Here is an 18,354-nt window from a genome sequence, read left to right on the forward strand (position 1 = left end):
ACAATATTACCTCACAGAACTTATACATCCAACAGTTTAGGGTATTAAATGACTAGAATTCTATTGTACTGTAGGCCTTGGGGATTACCAATCGTTTAAATCGTTATAGGGTAACACTATAAACGTCGTCGTATTTTCCTTCTTTGGAGAATTGGATTCTGCATTACCTTTTATTATGTTATTGGTGAATATTTATTGGCATAGTCATATTCCTTTTCTATTTTTTTATTTTTGTCAAAAAAAATAACTGGACCAGTCCATTTGCAAAAGGTAATACAGAATCCAATTCTACAAATTAAAGCAGAATTCCAGTCAGTTAATATGGTGGTCCAATTAAACTTGTGTATATATGCTTAGGAGAATATTTACAAAACGTGAAAGTATTCACCTTTAATAGTTCTTATACATCATAGATATAAAAAGTGAAGAAAAAACAATTGCAAGAATGACCGTCATTCTTTTCCATGGCAGCATAGACGAGGACAACTTCATGGTTGTAAGTTGTAAATGAAAATTTTTAACAAAAATGATATTTTAAGTGATTATTTTGTAGTATAAATATATATAAAGTCCATTTTTTATTTGAATCAAAGTAAATTCAGTTTTTTTTTTTTTTTTTTTTTTTGTGTGAGACGAAAAATTAATATATATATTGTATACTGAAATAAAAAATTAATTCTCAAAGAGTCAAAGTAGACCGACACCCATTAGGTTCAAATTGAAAATGAAGGTGGAAAGGCTTGAAAATAGCTTGTCCCACATTGGAATGAGAAGTGGTTTGCACTAATATATATATATATACAATAATACAAGTCCATTTTAAAAAGAGCTTGAATTGTATAGATTAGATGCTCTCTTTCACAAAGTGTGATTTTGATTATTTATTTTTTTTAAAGTTGTCTTGATTTAAGAACTTCAAAACATTTTTGCTTTTCCTTCTTCCTATAGAAATTCTCTTCTTCAAAATTCTTCCTAAAACTTCAGATAAAACATCGAAGTGCTCACCGTTTATTCAAGTTCACTGAGAGTAATATAGCATGAGTGTTCAACTATATTACTGTAAGTCATTTCATCATAACAGACTGACGCGTGCTACAAGTATCCTATTACCCTCGGGAGGTAACAAATCAATTTTAAGGTTTGTCTTCATCCTTCTTTCTTTCGTTATGGTACGGTTTGGATTATTTTTCATAAAATGGACTTATTCACTCCTCCGATTTGGATTTTCCAAGCATAGCCGTCCATTGTGGGCAATCATGAAGGTCCAAGGACAACTCACTTTTTTTTCTTTCATTTTTAATTTTTATAAATTTTATTTTATTGAAGTAAATAAAATATTAAACAAATAAAAATAATACATATGACATCCATACAACCCCCTTGAAGCCACGTCCTCATAACCTACAATAACAAGTAATTTACAAGTAAAAATTGGGTCAATTGTATTTTTTTAATCCAAGAGTTAATACGGAGTATTAATACTTTTTCGGAAAATGTGTAAAATAAGCCCTAAACTTTATAAGATATCGAAGTCAATTCGATCCTAAACTTTTAAAAGTTGTAATTAAATTCGTTAACATGTTATAATTCTGCTAAGTACTGATATGCATTTGGAAACATCTCTTGTATAGTTTTCATTGCCAAGTCGAAATCTCGTTCTTTTACAGAACTACCTGCCTCCCAAACCAACAACTTCAGCCTCTTGTTCTGGAACTGTGTCATCACGTTACTTTGTAGATGACGAAGGCAACAATGACGATGGACGTGTTTCAATTTTGGTAGATTGTTGAATGCCGTGTCAATACCTCGATGTCTGGAAGACAAATTGGAAGTAATAAAAATTGTTTATTATTACCTTCTTCACAACTTTTAAAAAATTAGGAGTGAATAGAAGGAAATACTACATTTGCTTTCTTTTTAACATTTACACTTGAAAAGAAGGTATTGACACTTAAACTTTTACACAAAATTAGGTTTTGAATTTACACAATTTTGTCCAATTCTTGTCAAATCTACGCAAAAATACCTAATGCCGATTCCCCTTTCATTAAAACTGCAATGCGAATTGAGCTCAGGGAGGCGAAGGTTTAATTTATTTCCTTATGAACATGCATAAAAGTGGCTGGGATGATGAAATCTTGAGAGACATCTTTAATGAAGATGATAGAGCAAATTAAAGATCCTTAGCATTTCGGTACCCATTAAGGATCATGAAGATAAAATCATTTGGAGGAAGCACAAATTTAATAAGATGCCTTATTGGTTATTGGAGGAACTAGAAATATTGACAGCTGTACAAAAAGTCAATGCCCACTATAACCTCTTATTTAGAAGAGTTACAACTATGCCCGTTTGACAAATAAGGTTTTTTGACGTCATATTTATTGATATTCATGCAGTTATATATACGAGTACTAAAAAATTTTGTGGGAGAAGAGTAATAAAAATATAACATCTTGGGCCCAACTTCCCAATTAGCCCATTATTTAACAAAGCACTCATAATGTTTTTAACTTTATAGCCCTGTAGAAAATCATAGGCATGCAAATTATACTGTGGACCGCGGTCTACAATGTACTATGGTCCAGGCATTAAATATACATGTATTGTAGTTTTATTTCAACACAATTAAACTATTATTTTGATATAATTATAGGTAGACAATATACACTCAAATATGTGAAATTGTTATTCAGTTTCATTTTGTATACACTGCAGTTTCATTTCAACACAACTACATTTCATTTCAATTCAATTGCAGTTTCATTTGATAATATAATAAAAATAATACGTGAGACAATGTCAGTTTAGATACACTATTGTGTCTGTCGTTTTGGACCATGGTCCACAGTATAATTGCTGAAAATCAGACGCATTTTCTTTGTTTGTTTGTTTTTTTTTTTATATATATATAAAAAAAAATACAACATCCAGCGTTTCTTTACTAGTATAGGATTATTTCGAATTTAACCCGAATAGACGTACTCTTCTCTTTTGATGATGAAGATGATCACTAATTAATAAGGTTTAGATCACTCCTCCTTTTGTATGTTTTGATTCTCATTTGAAACATTTGAATTTAATTATAGTCATATTTAAGAGAATCAAACTGAAATTTATTTATTTTTTTTACAAAATATTTTTATATATTTGGTAAAAACAATTTCTTCGTTTTACAAAAAGCAAACTATTGGTGGATAAAGCGTTAGCATGCATGTTATGAATTACTACATGTCTACATGGCTAGTGTATATGCAGCTTGAATATATTCGAATTTATGAGTAATTAATATTGCATGCAAATTAAACTCTTACAATATGACTTGCATATCTTTATATCATATTATATGTGTATGTTTTTAGGCACATAAATTACAATATGTTTTATAAATTTCACATATAAACGCAACCAATCAAATTGATCACAAACACTCTTTTAGCATAGTGTGAATGACTTTATATTGTAAAATTAATTAAATATAGAAAAAAATAGATGAATTCATCATTTACCAAACATCTCATTTCCACCTTATCAAGATAAGTAAAATATGCCCACACGAGCTTAACTTAATAGTTCAGTAAGCAATATTTGGGAGAAGAGATCAAGGTTCGATTGTCCGCATGGGCAGCTCATCAGTTGGTCACAGGGGGTGATCGAATCTCACCAACGATAGTGTGAAGCAACCTCTCAAAGGAAGGGACTCCTTGTGCCCAATAAGCAAAGGTCTAGCATCTGTATTTAGTTGAGTTACCATGACTTACATACCTTTTGGGAATAAGAGACCGTCAGACCGGCAGTATGGAAATTATGTTCAAAATTAAACGAAGTTTGATGTTAATGATTGGGTATATGGTCAATAATTGTAGTGAGACATTTATAGGGTAGACCTAGCGGTGAATATATGGTTGTATTAGGACAGTGTGACCTACAATATATATAATGCAGCATCTACTGTTACAATATGAGGAGAAAACGATAATAGTGTGATTTATTAATATTAAATTTATAAGCAACAGTGCAGGCATTACATTTGGCAATATTTATGTGGCATTACACGTTTGTTGGGAAGCAGAGGCAGGCCACAGGGATGATGATTTGATGATTGAAAGATACATAACGATAATGAAAAGACAGTGGCAATTAAATGCTGCTTGCATTGCTGCGTTGGGATAAATAAAGGTGATATGACAGAGCTGTGGGCTGAGGGGGAGATACAAACACAAAATTAAAAAGCTGTGAATTTTTCTACCACCCTGCTCTACTTTTTTTTTTTTTTTTTTTTTTAATGAATATATTCAGACAAAATGAGAGCAATGTAGAGGGGGACAAGCCTCAAAATATACCATAATTAATGCCATTTCCACTACTTTTCTTCAATTTCAATTCCTACCCCTCCACCATTCACAACATGCTGATGCCATTTCAATTCATTGTATGTGCCAATAACATCACTAGCTACAATCTTTTCTTCTTATTAGGTACATATCTAATGATGTTGTTGACTTCGACTCATGTTTGTTATGTGTTTTAATTAATATTTATTTTGTCAATTAGCATTTATTGCGTTGTCGAAACTTATGTGGCTGATGAGTTGATATCGAGGTTCATTATTGTCATAGTTACGTCCAGATTTTAAGTCTAAAATTTTATGTTGTGTTATATGATGAGTGTGGATATTATATTGTTGCTAAATTTTTTATCTGTACATGCTTATTGAGTGAATTTATTGGGTAATGTTAGGTATGAAAAACTTGGGGAAAAATATAATAATTATCTTTAAAATTAAAATTATAAATTTGTTTGAAGGGAGGTTATTGTAATTTAGTGTTTTGTCTACAAGAGGTTAAATTTTCTCGCCGCGGGATCCGATTGTAATTTATTGTTTTAAGTCCACTTTTGATTTCTTGAGTATGTGCAATTTAGGGAGTGGAGTAATGAAGCATTAATGGTGGAACTATTCGGTCTTTCCAAACTTCACCCCTATGGTCAATTGAGAGTTTTTTACACTTTTGGTCCCACGACTATAGTGTCACTAACAACTTTGATTCACGACTTTTAATTTCAGTCATCATACCACTGGCTGCGTTTATTTGTTTATTTATTTATGACATTAGTTTGTGAGATAGAAAAAATAATATTACCCATGTTAAAATGAGGAGTAAAATTTTTCAACAAAAATTGAACGGAAAATGCATTGGAATGATCAAATTTGCTAAGAAAGTCATAGTCGTGGATCAATTCTACAAGTTTTAAAAATCGTGGATCGAAATTGTTAGTGACACCATAGTCGTGGGACTAAAAATGTAAAAAACTTGATCAATTGAGCTGCAGATGCGGGTGTCAAACTATTGGTGTGTCTATCATGGAGGAGTTGGCCACTAATAATGGTGGAAAGTAGGATTTATGACGAGATAAGAGAGGTTTATGACGAATAAATTGGTATTACGAGTATCTAAGTTGAATAGAGTGAAATTCAATTCCTCCCTCATTACATGCAACAAGTTATGTTGGATGCATGATTGGTTGGGTATTCCAATACCAAGATACCATAATGTATGTGAGGTGTTGATGAGTCTTGCACTAGGTCTTCCTCTCCCACTAGTCTAAATAATTTATTTTTTTTTTAAGTTGGCATTAGAATATATGAAACGATGGAGTAATAGGGGCATTTATGCCTTCATTTTTGTTCTTTAATTATTTAGAGTTTTAATTTCATCTATGAATAGAAAGAATATTAATAATGTAAATTACTGTATACATGGATTATACTAATGAGTAATGCGAAAGATAGTAAATAAAAAGATTATATTGATGAATGATTTTCTAAGCTAGGTTGGGAACCTAACAAGAATACTAAGAAAGTTCCAAATTTAAATGTCTCTTCTACTGAGGTGCGCGCTGGCCTTTATAGGATACCCCTTAAGAAATATGACAGGAATTCGTCATTGGACAACATGTGATCGACATCCTCACACTAGTTGTGTGCTACCCTTTATAGGATATCCGATCCCTTGGGGACATATGGAAAGAATTCGTCATTGGACAACATGTGACCTCCAAGCACTAGGCGATCAGGTTGTTCGTGCCACATGCATTTATATTGAGTTGATTGAGACAGATGGGATAGATTGATATATGACGCTCGTAGAGTTACTGCTGAGAGATGAGATTGTTAGACGCTTCGAATGGTCGCCAAACACTCAAAAAGTCAGCTAGAGAATCCGTTATATGGTGAGAAAAACAAACATGCTTATCCGTATAACCCCATCAAATATCAAAGAAGAAATGGGTTCCATCATAACATTAGAAGAATTTCATGAAAAATACAAACAAATTAAAGCTGCAACTTGTATGGTACAATGGTACTTACCACCATGCATAAACTAAAAAAAGGTGTGGTTACATCCATCCATTGATTTAATAAAAAATATGATAATGCAGCTCTTTTGCCTTTTCCTTGGCATGATCAAAAAGGTCCAGAATGCAATATTGGGTGACCAATTTCTTGTCATCACAGTGCAGAAATGAAAAATATCAAGATATATATGGCATTTTGAGCATACATGCATATGAAAGAGTACAGATAAGGCCCCCACCCCCAAATGCTGACAAGTGGAAAATGAATTACTTGATGAATGATTGTGTAGTGCAACCTTTGGGGGAGCAAATAAGTATGGGGCCTGTTTTTACCCTCTACTTTTCTATCAATGCTATTGCTAATGAAAAATGTTTCAAACTCTAGTAATAATCTTTCACTAATTGGGGACCAAAAAAAAAAATAATAATAATAATTAAAGAGGAAAAAAATATTTGATCTATTAGTGAAATAATAATTTATTGTTATGTCAAAAATATAAGTAAAACAGATAAGGTTTTTTCCCAAGAAAACTAATCGTCAATTTCTATAAAGAATCGAACTTGAAACATTTGTACGTGATTATCAAACTAACTGTCTGACCAACTTGAGTGTGTTGTCCCCAACATATAATGCTTTCTTTATCCTATTTTATGTTGTTTATAATCCATCATATAAACTAATGGTTCTTTTTTTTTTTCTTTGGTTTTTAAAGTAAATTACAAATGTCATTTTTCTGTGTTTAGTTATACATTGAATATAGTTTTTAAATATATAAATTTTATATATTAATACTAAGCTAGAGTTAATTTCAATTTTAATTTTTGACTATACGAAGTATTATACTTTCTAAATTTGAGCACATGGTATCTTTTTGTTTCAATATATTTTATAATTTTTTTTGCCAAATTTAATCTTACCATTTGTAGTTTTATTTTTATTTTCTTGTTGCTAGGTTTACTTCCTAGTTCTAAGTATATATGGCAAAAAATTTGAAATCAAAGATGTAAAGTGGTCCAATTGAAATGATGGAATTAAATGTGGATATATCATTATTATGGAAGACTAAAATTAAAATTTACGTTTTTTCTTAACCGACGAAATATATTAATAAAGAAGATGCAAAATACACAAAGGGGTAAACGAATCCCAGTATATAGGACTACTAGATTGATTACCAACTGCCTTAATGAAAATATTCTTCCAAAAGGCTGAACCCCAACCCTAAGGGCCCCCCACACTCTCATGGTGACTTGACTGAATATGAACCACAGAGGCTAGACCGGTGCGCACTGCGCACAAGGAACCCCTCTCACTTTGAGGGGTTGCTCCCACACTATCGCTGGTGAGACTCGATCCCTGGTCATTCTTCCAAAGTTTCACCTCTATGACCAGTTGAGCTACCCATGCGGGCATACCTTAATGAAAACATGGGCAAGCTAATTGGCAGACCTACGAACAAAAGAAATAGTCCAATATCTAAATTGACTAACGAAGTTAACACAATCGTTAAGGACCAGACCAACCATTATTAATTAAACTAAAGTCTAAAATGAGATGAAAAGAGAGTAGTGTAAAGAGAGTAGTGACACTTTTAGTGAAGAATGTGTGACTTAGGCTGACTTTGAAAACAAGAAAAATGACTTTTGAAAAATATTTTTTTGAAAAATAAGTTATTTTTATTTTTAGTCTTAATTTTATCGAATGTCCCTGAAGGGACAGACATTTTCATTTCTAGTGCTTTTTGCATTTTTGAAAACTTTTTTGGTGCATGTGTTTGATTATTTTTTGGAAAAAGAACAAAATTGTATAATTAGACATTTTAATTGTTTTGTTTATTTAGAATACAACAACATTTATAATAATAATAATAATAATAATAATAATAATAATAATAATATAAATGGTGGTGGTGGTAGTGGTAGTGATGGTGGTGGTGGTGGTAGTGGCAGTGGCGGCGGTGGTATGGTGTTGGCGCTGGCGGCGGTGGTATGGTGTTGGCGCTGGCGGTGGTGGGAGTGGTGGTGGTGGTGGTAGTGGTGGGGTGGTGGTGTGATGGCGGTACGTCGTGGCGGCGGCTGCGACAATGGCTTCCCAAAAGTGAGGGGAGGTTATTTTTCAAGAAAATGATAGTATTTTTTCAGAACTTGTTTTCTTTGACTCACATTTTTCACTCTTTACCCAAACACTGGGTCTTGAAAATTCCATGTTTCCAAACACACTCTAGGAAACCATGCACATCACAATGACAATTTATATCATAGACTAGTGTCCATATATCATTATGGACCATGGATTGAAACAATTAGATACATAATTCACTCTTAAGGTACAAAATTTCATAACAGAAAACACAAAAAATCACAACACAAGACACATAGCTGTATTGAAAAGATGAGGTACATAATTCATACTCGTAAGGTACATAATTTCATAACACAAGATACAAAAATCATAACACAAGACACATACACATGTTATATATTTACTTATTTTTCAAATATGATTTATGTACATAATTTGTGTTCATAGGCACAATTTCACAACACAAGACACAAAAATTCATAACATAAGACACAATTACTAATTTGTTCCATGTGCAGAATTCATACTCATAAAGTAAAATATTTCATCACGCAAGATATAAAAAGTCATAACACAAAATACAAACACATGAACCAATGTCCATAGTGCACTGGAATCCTAATTCATTCTTCCAAGGTTGAACCCCAACCCTAAGGACAACCCTGATTCATGCTATAAAGATTGCAATACAATTTGGTAAGATTTTTTATGTCCTTTTTTACAAGTGCACTAGTCATGGCATCAATACTCTCTCAAGGGCGTCAATACTAACTTTCACAGGGCGTTTGGTTGGAGGGAGAAAATTACGTGGAAAATGAATTACAAATACTCGTAATATTTTTTTAGAATAAGACTACAACCTTTTTATTCCCTTCATTCGCAAATCTCTCCATTATTTTCTTCCCCCGTTTTACAAACCACTCCATTCTTTATAAATGTGTTTAGTATATTGCACACATAATATTTTATTTTGATTGAAATGATGAAAATATCTTACAAAAGAAAAACAATAGATGTATTTCTATGGAGTATAATTCTCGTAATATATACAAATTGGGTCACACTTGTGTGAGACGGGTTAAGCCAGGTCGAGTCAATATGCAAATGTAATACTAAATCATGAATAAAATATTTGTTACTTAGTTTATAAAGGAAAACATAATACTTTTGATGACAATGTAATACTTTTATATTTTGATGTAAAAGTATTACTTTTTTCATCAAAAGTATTATATTTTTCCTTATAAGTAATGTTGCACTTATAAAAGAAAATGTAATACTTTTATATCAAAATGTAAAAGTATTATATTTTTTTTAAAAGTATTACATTTTTTCATATAAGTAATAAACATCTTATTTCTAATTTAGTATTATATTTCATCTTAACCCGACTGTCTCACGGACAAGAATCCGTAAGACAGTCTCACATAAATTTTTACCATACAAATTTTATTAAATAAAAAAATAATTAAATAAAATTAATAACCAATTTAAAAAAAAAATCAAAATATGACATCTTAGCAAGAAATAAAAAATAAAAATAAATATACTATTACTCATTTTAAAAACTTATTTTTAAATATTATTAACTCTATTAGTATATATAATATCTGATCATACATACTTTCTCCATTTTTATTACTCACTCTAAAAACTTTGCAATTTCAAAAAATTCTCAGGTACAAAATCTTAATGAACAATCACGGTCAGCATAAATTTAAAAACAGTGATACAAATATCGACAAAAAAGCTGGCAATGCATCAGAGTAGAAAAGTCAATCACCTTATCACCACCTCACACATTAAATGATTGGACCCACAACTCTTCACAATTTACCAATCCTAAAATAATAATTTTTTGTCACTACTCCGCTTGTCTAGAATAAATATTAAATGTATAATCCTGTTTACATTTTTAATTAAATTAAAATATTTTTAAAAAATTTTAAGTTCAAATTTTTCCATCCAATAATAATAATCTTTTTGTGATTTGTAAGATGCCTAATAATAAGAAAAAAAGAGAAAAAATACGAAAGTCTGACACAAAAAAAAATGAACTGAAGCGCCAGCGTGCGCTTGCATTGCACGAGCCCGACTGGGCCCGGTATGTTGAGTCCACTCACATAATTGCGATTCTCATTTTTTTTTTTCTCTCCTGACATACCTCACGACAAATCAACTTTACAGAGGAGTTTATTTCTTCTCTCTCTTCCACATAAGTTATGTTTATCTGAAAAAATCACAATTGGGAATGGGCAGTGCTCATATCAAAAGGTTATTATGTGGGTGCAGTAGTTATCACTCACTCATATTCTGGGGTGACAAATGTGAGGGGCCGAGACTGGAAAGTGAGACCAGAAAAGGGAGAAAGAAGAAAAGAAAATTAGACATAGAAAACGCAATTAATTATAGAAGAAATTATTTTATTATTAATTATGAAACTATAGAAGATCCGGAGAATAGACCACTGGCAAAATCCTTAACAGAAACTTTTTTAATCATATATAAAATGGCTGTTTCTTGATTCACTGCCGACCGCCAATAATGGGCCTAACGATCGAGAGACCCATTTTTCACTGATTGATCAAATGGGTCTTCTTCACAGCTCCATCCCTGCCTGCTTAGGGCATGAAAATCTCTGGGGGGCTCTCAACAACTCCATTGCCGACTGGTGAGTTTTCCGGTGAATTTCATTCAAAGATTCATTTTTTATGGGATTTGGGTTATGAATTTTGCCCAGTTCGTAGTATTGCTAGTGTTTGTATGATGGGATTGAACTCCATTGCTGATTTCTAATTTGGGTTTTGTTCAGTTCATAGTTTTAAACTGTGACAGCCTCTGAATTGCTCCCTTGTTTTATCTTTATTTTTATATATCTATATTGATTTGTATAACAGTTGCCTTTCTTGTCTTTTTATTTCAGAATATCCAGTACTTGGGCATACCTTCGTTTGTAGTTTGTCCAATCCGGGGCCCCATTCATTTGCCACTGCACATTTTTCTCTCTTGAATCTCCCCTGAAGGAGCTATATTTATTGGTTCTTGGACATTGCTGCTTTTGTTCAACTATGTTTCTTGGATTCTTAGCAATGGTTAAAGGCTCCAGTTTTATTCAATGGAGACCAGAAGTTCTGTTTCTGTAAATTCCTGGTGCATCTTCTTGATTGCATATGGTGAGAACCAATTATATTGTATAATCTATCTTCATTGTATTATGATGTTCAGGATTGGTTTTTTCTGGATCATTTATAGGATGTAATTTTCTTTGTCAAGCGTTATTACGAGTGGTGTTATTGTTTAAGAAGTAAAATCCCGAGCTATAGAAGGAATGATATGCTGTTTTGTTGTTCTAACATAAAGTTTCTGTTGGTTCTAGAAGATGGACAGGGCGGGGATTGATTTAAGGTTCAACTCTAGATCTAAGCAATCGGAGGAAACATTGTTGGATCTGGAGAGAAATTGTTGCAATCAGTTTTCGTCAAGCTCTCCACCGCTACAAATTTTTGCCTCGGGTGGTCAACTCTACGAGAGCAATGCAGCTTACTTTTCGTGGCCGAGCAGGTTAGATGTAGCCGAGGACAGAGAGAATTACTTTGGAAACCTTCAGAAGGGGGTTTTACCGGAGACTATTGGGAGGCTTCCGTCGGGCCAGCGAGCTTCAACCTTGCTTGAACTTATGACCATCAGGGCATTTCATAGCCATATGTTACGCCAGTTTAGTCTTGGCACTGCGGTTGGATTTCGCATCAGGAAAGGCGTTTTGACTGATATACCTGCTATTCTCGTCTTTGTTGCCAGAAAACTCCATAGACAATGGCTCAGTCGTCTTCAATGTCTACCAGCTGCTCTTCAGGTATAAGCTATCTGGTTCTGTCTCCGCTTTTGTAATACTACTATAATAACATGATTGCATTTTTGAAAAATAGTGCTGATGAATAAAGGTTTTCATTCTTATAATCTAAGATTGGGCTAAGATCACTCAACTGGAACTGCACTCACAAAGTGCATCGAAAATGCTCTGATACCATGTTATAATCTAAGATTGGGCCAATGTCACTCAACATGTTATAATCTATGATTGGGCCAATGTCACTCAACATGTTATAAGTATGTGCCAAATCACACTAAAAGATAATCTGATCAATTTGCTAATCTAACCGATGGCCTTATAAACCCATATATTTTCAATGTCAGACTCTTAACAATGTTAATTATATATTATATGGATGTTCCTTGTTTCATGTGGATTTAGCCTCGGTAGATTAGATAACATTAGAATGCATATAGAATTTTATTTTGTGTGTGTTAAAAAGAGTTGAAATAATCCATCCTTTGTGTATGCTTTGAGGGTTGAGTATATTGAATACTTATTTGAGTAGGGACCAGGGGGCATATGGTGTGATATTGACGTTGTTGAATTCTCATACTATGGTGCACCTGCAGCAACACCAAAGGAACAATTGTACACAGAACTTGCTGATGGCCTGCGTGGAAGCGATTCGTGCATTGGTTCTGGGTCCCAGGTAATTGCTCGGGGGATTTGTTTTGATTTATATTCTCGAAAATGTTGTCTTGATAAACTTGACCATTGTATACGCTGCTAGGTGGCAAATCAAGAGACTTATGGAACCTTGGGTGCTATTGTAAGAAGCCAGACAGGAAGCCGCCAAGTTGGTTTTCTTACTAATCGCCATGTTGCTGTCAATTTGGATTATCCGAGCCAGAAAATGTTTCATCCCTTGCCACCAAACCTTGGACCTAGCGTGTATTTGGGTGCCGTGGAGAGAGCAACCTCGTTTATAACTGATGATCTTTGGTACGGAATCTTTGCCGGAAAAAACCCAGGTAAAGGAATTTCGAAAGTTTTAATTTTTAAATTTTGGGATAGAAGGGATCTCCCTTATTTTAGGAGAGAAAGTCCTAGTTTTAGGAATGTGTGAACTCTGAAATGCCATTCAATAATATACCCTTGTGAGTAACTAGCTTGGTTGGCGTGAGTGGCCGTGCATTCTCGTCCCTTAAGAGAGGTCGGGAGTTCGAACCCCCTCTCGTATGGAAAAACCAATCTGGCCAGCACTTGCCCCTTAATTGGGCCGGTCCGGTGCGAACGGGGATTAGTCTGAGTATGATACGGGCTTAAAGGTGCCTCCTACAGTTAGGGTCTGCTCAGGACACCTCGTGGTCTGACAAAAAAAAAAAAAAAAAAAAAAACTTGTGAGCCAATTTGTTAAATGCCCTACTAACTGTGTCCATTCTTTAATTTCTCTTCTCTTCTTAATCTCGTAACTTTAACCACCCAAAAGTTGGATCTTTCTCTCCCTACCCATCTCCGTGTCAATTGCTAAGAAGTTGTCTCTTGAATCTTGATTGTGAACTGTCAATGTATAATTAGAAAGCGACCACAAAATTAGATTCAGTAGAAGTGTCTAATTTGAGGTTTTGAAAAATCATTTGTTTTCCACCGTATCCTAAATAGAAAATCTATCACCCTCCAAGCTTATTATCCGATTAGTGAACATAATAAGAAAGCAACACTTTCTGGTCTGTCTTAATTGCCTGGATGACTTAACCTTAAAAAAAAGGTTTTCTGATGAGGTTTTGATATTCATGCATGTCTTGTGTTCCACAGAAACATATGTTCGAGCAGATGGAGCTTTTATTCCTTTTGCCGAAGATTTTGACATGTCCAACGTAACTACATCCGTGAGAGGCGTAGGTGAAATAGGCGATGTGTATAAAATAGACTTGCAGTCTCCCATTGCCAGCCTCATCGGCAGGCAAGTGGTGAAAGTTGGAAGGAGCTCGGGGTTGACTACCGGGACCGTAATGGCGTATGCCCTAGAATACAACGACGAAAAAGAAATATGTTTCTTCACCGACTTCCTCGTTGTTGGTGAGAACCAACAGACGTTTGATCTAGAAGGTGATAGTGGTAGTCTCATTCTTTTAACTCGCAAAAACGGAGAGAAGCCACAACCTGTTGGGATCATCTGGGGCGGCACGGCTAATCGAGGGCGGCTAAAACTGAAAGCTGGTCAACCTCCTGAGAATTGGACGAGTGGAGTGGACTTGGGCCGTCTCCTCGATCTCTTGGAACTCGATCTCATAACATCCGATCAAGGTCTTCAAGGTCCGTTTCCCTCATCCTCGTCTTGTTTCATTTCACCGTTTCCTTTTTTCTGAATTTTTTCTCCCGTTGATCAAAATAGATGCGTTAAAAGATCAGACGGCTGCATCGCAAGGGGGAATTGGTTCTATCGGGGTAAACTTGGAGCCGCTTAATCTAAACATCCAACAAGTCCCCATTGACGGTGACCTTCATCTGGGCCGGCACAAAGAATTCCACATTCCCCGGGGAGAAAGTGAATCCGACCGGCACGCTCCGAATGGCTCCGCCACGTCCCTATTTTCCCGAGGGAAGAAACAAGGGGAAAGCACCGAACGAATCAACCTCTGCGTGATCAGAAACGCGATGGACGATCAAATTTCCGTGTCTCTGCAGCTGGGCGAACCTGGGCCGAAACGAAGGAAGCATAATGAACCCCAGGCATGATTTCTCAAGCAAATTTTTTGGAGATCGAACTGCATTCTCATCGTACCATATCCCGCTCTGTTATTCTGTAAATCGCGTAAGATGTATAATATGCATGAGAAGCATTATTTGGAAGGGAAGTAGGTAGGGGTACCTGTAATTGTATGGATCCACCATAACTGCATTGGAGTCAATTGGACTGTGATATGTGATGATATTTCAGCAGTTTAAGAGTCTGTAAATGATCTCTCTCTCATAGGGAAATTGCAGACATTTTATTCAGTATTATGCTCTGCTCAATGCGATTCACTGTATTGTGCTTCAATTCTGTATAGGCATTATTATGGTTCTATTATATGAATCTTTTATATTGGTTTATTTATGCAAGGAAATATCCCACAAAGTTTACACATTTTCTTCTTTTTTTTCTTAGCATTCTTGTGTTTGGTTGGAAGGAAAGAATTATGAGGAAAAGGAATTGTAATTTGGTGGAAAAAGAATAAGGGGAAATAAAGTAGGAATTCAAATAGGGAAGAACTGAAGAATATAATTATTGGAATTGAGAAGGAAAGAAATGGTATAAAGACTAAAATACCCTTATGTAATAATAATAATAGTAATAACAACCAAAGGTAGTAACGTCATTTCATCTATTTTTTCTTTTTCTACAACTATTGAATTGCAATTCATGGGGCCATAGTACTTACTGTCAAAGTGGATCGAGACCCGCGAGTTGGCTCGCACCCGCCTTACTGTGGGGTGCGTTAGGGCCGCAAAAAAGATAGCCCGCTAAGACTCGCGGCCCGCGCGGGTTGTGGGTCAAGCCCTATATATATATATATATATATTTATTTATTTATTTTTATTTTTTAATGTAATTTTATTTTAATTTGTAAACACAAAAATTAATATTATTTGTAGACTTTACTTATTTTCTTGAAATTTGAATTAATATTAATTTTTGTTAGACTTTAAAATTGGATGGCAAATTCAATGTTAGTATTTGTAGATTTTGCATATTTTTTTGAACTTTAAATTCAACAAAAAAAAAAAAAAAAAAAAAAAATCACACGCCGGCTCACGGGGCCGCCAACCCGCGTGGGGCGGATCGGCCCACTTTGACAGTACTCTGGTACTTCCATGAATTGCAATTCAACAAAAAGAGGGAGTCGTAATTCTTCCAACAAAACATTGTATTGGAATGGCTAAAGAATTATGGTGGAATTGCAATGCAATTCATGTCTACCAAACAACCCATAAGAGGAGGATTGATTAAAAAAAAAAAACAAAACAAAAATTACTTAACTGATTTATTTGTCTAACGAGGAATAATGTTTAAATTCCTTTGTCCTAAGACATTTAAGCCGAGTCTATATGATGAAAATAGTTTATTAATGCTCGTCACATTATAGAGTGAATTTGAGGGAGTAAGATTTGAGAATGCATATATTAAAATTTTATTTTTATTTTTTGGGAAAATGTAGTAAAAAAATTATTAATTATTAGTGGTTGATATGTAAACGGACTAGAATAATTTCAAGGATAGTAAAATACACTCTTGTACTTTTACTAAGATTTATTTTTATCTTTTTTGGGTACTAAGGAAGGCTACGCCCCAGAAAGCAAAACAACAAAAAAGGAACCTAATCCCCTCGACAGAAGGCATCCCCTAGCATCTTTCTAGATTTGCGTCTCTAGAAATCCGCAGGTTAAACTCTTAATTTGTATTTTCTTTCACATGTTTTTTATGTAAATGTTTTTTTGGTGGATATACATGATAAAATAACTAATTCTGATTTGTCATTTTAGAGAGTATAAATGAAGTATAATTTTAGGAGTGTATGTAGTAGAACTCAAAACAAAAATAAACCTAGATTTTGGAAAAGTTTACAGGGTTTTACTAATTTTATATTTTTATTAGGAGTTAATTTCATTCTTGGTCCTAGATTTATAGGTGGCAGTCTACTTTTAGTCTTTTTTTATTAGAACATCCTATTTTGATCCTATTGTGACATGACCAATTTTAGTCCTCTATCAACAAAATCGTTGAAATTTTGTTAAATAGAATGATATTTTGATCTTTTTAATACAAAGTGCATTGACTTATTATATTTTTATGTTTATTTTATTAAAAAAAATCATAATTGAAGATCAAAATTAGGGATGTCAATTTAGCGCTGAACAAATGGGCTGGCCCAATAAGCCCTAAAAATTGCAGGGCTAAAATCCAAAAAGATCAATCCAATAAAAAAGTAAGCTTATTGGGTTGGCCCTATTGGGTTATTGTATTGAGTTGCGCCAACTCATGAATTGTTGAGCTGGCCCGTGTAATATCCAATAATTATTGGATGGACCATAGTCTATACAACTTGTTTGGACCATGAATATAGAGTACATATTTAATATACTAAATGTACATTATTTGTGTATTGAAGGTACATTATTTGATAATATATATAAAATAATGTACTTTTATACACTACGAACATTATATACACACACTGTATATACACACACTGTACACACACACAGACTATATATATATATATATATATATATATATATATATATATATATATATATATATATACTGCACACACATTATATATATAGTGTGTGTGTGTGAACCTACTCTATTTGTAATAGAATGTTTGTTTAGTGATTTAGCCCGTTGGATTAGCCCAACAACTCGATGTAGCAATAGTTATGCTGTGCAACCGAATGTACCATGCGCATGGTGCATACGGTTCAAAACGACGTCGTTTTGATTAAAAACGCGCGTCCCACTTAAAAAAAAAAAATCAGGTTCGACTCTCAGTAATAGCATTATTGTGGATATATAGTTATGAAATTGTGGATATATAGTTATGAAATTGTGGTTATATAGTTATGAAATTATGGATATTTAGTTCATTCGTTGTGGATATTTAGTTCAATCATATATTGTTGATATTTAGTTCATTCATTGTGGATTTTTACTTCATTCATTCATTCATTGTGGATTTTTACCTCATTCATTCATTCATTGTGGATTTTTACTTCATTCATTCACTGTGGATATATAGTTATGAAATTATGGATATATAGTTATGAAATTGTGGTTATATAGTTATGAAATTATGGATATTTAGTTCATTCATTGTGGATATTTAGTTCAATCATATATTGTGGATATTTAGTTCATTCATTGTGGATTTTTACTTCATTCATTCATTCATTGTGGATTTTTACTTCATTCATTCATTCATTGTGGATTTTTACTTCATTCATTCATTCATTGTGGATTTTTACTTCATTCATTCACTGTGGATATATAGTTATGAAATTGTGGATATATAGTTATGAAATTATGGATATATAGTTATGAATTTCTGGATATATA

At 33.6% G+C, this 18,354-nt stretch overlaps 1 protein-coding gene across 5 annotated transcripts; it reads left to right on the forward strand.

Moving 5' to 3' along the window:
• The first annotated feature begins 10,803 nt into the window (after positions 1–10,803).
• LOC109153326 lies at positions 10,804–15,384 on the forward strand. 5 transcript variants are annotated; one of them, XM_019301225.1, is made up of 7 exons: positions 10,804–11,111; positions 11,364–11,613; positions 11,794–12,293; positions 12,820–12,963; positions 13,045–13,285; positions 14,070–14,570; positions 14,650–15,384. In XM_019301225.1, the coding sequence occupies exons 3-7, from the start codon at positions 11,820–11,822 to the stop codon at positions 14,991–14,993; spliced, it is 1,704 nt and encodes a 567-aa protein (XP_019156770.1). In that variant the 5' UTR covers positions 10,804–11,111; positions 11,364–11,613; positions 11,794–11,819; the 3' UTR covers positions 14,994–15,384. The 5 variants fall into 5 exon arrangements, with proteins under 5 accessions (XP_019156770.1, XP_019156769.1, XP_019156768.1 ...); XM_019301224.1 differs by having other exon boundaries at positions 10,805–11,111; positions 11,820–12,293; XM_019301223.1 differs by having other exon boundaries at positions 10,806–11,111; positions 11,817–12,293.
• The last annotated feature ends 2,970 nt before the right edge of the window (positions 15,385–18,354 follow it).

This window comes from Ipomoea nil, unplaced genomic scaffold (assembly GCF_001879475.1).
Source record: "Ipomoea nil cultivar Tokyo-kokei standard unplaced genomic scaffold, Asagao_1.1 scaffold2480, whole genome shotgun sequence".
NCBI lineage: Eukaryota > Viridiplantae > Streptophyta > Magnoliopsida > Solanales > Convolvulaceae > Ipomoea > Ipomoea nil.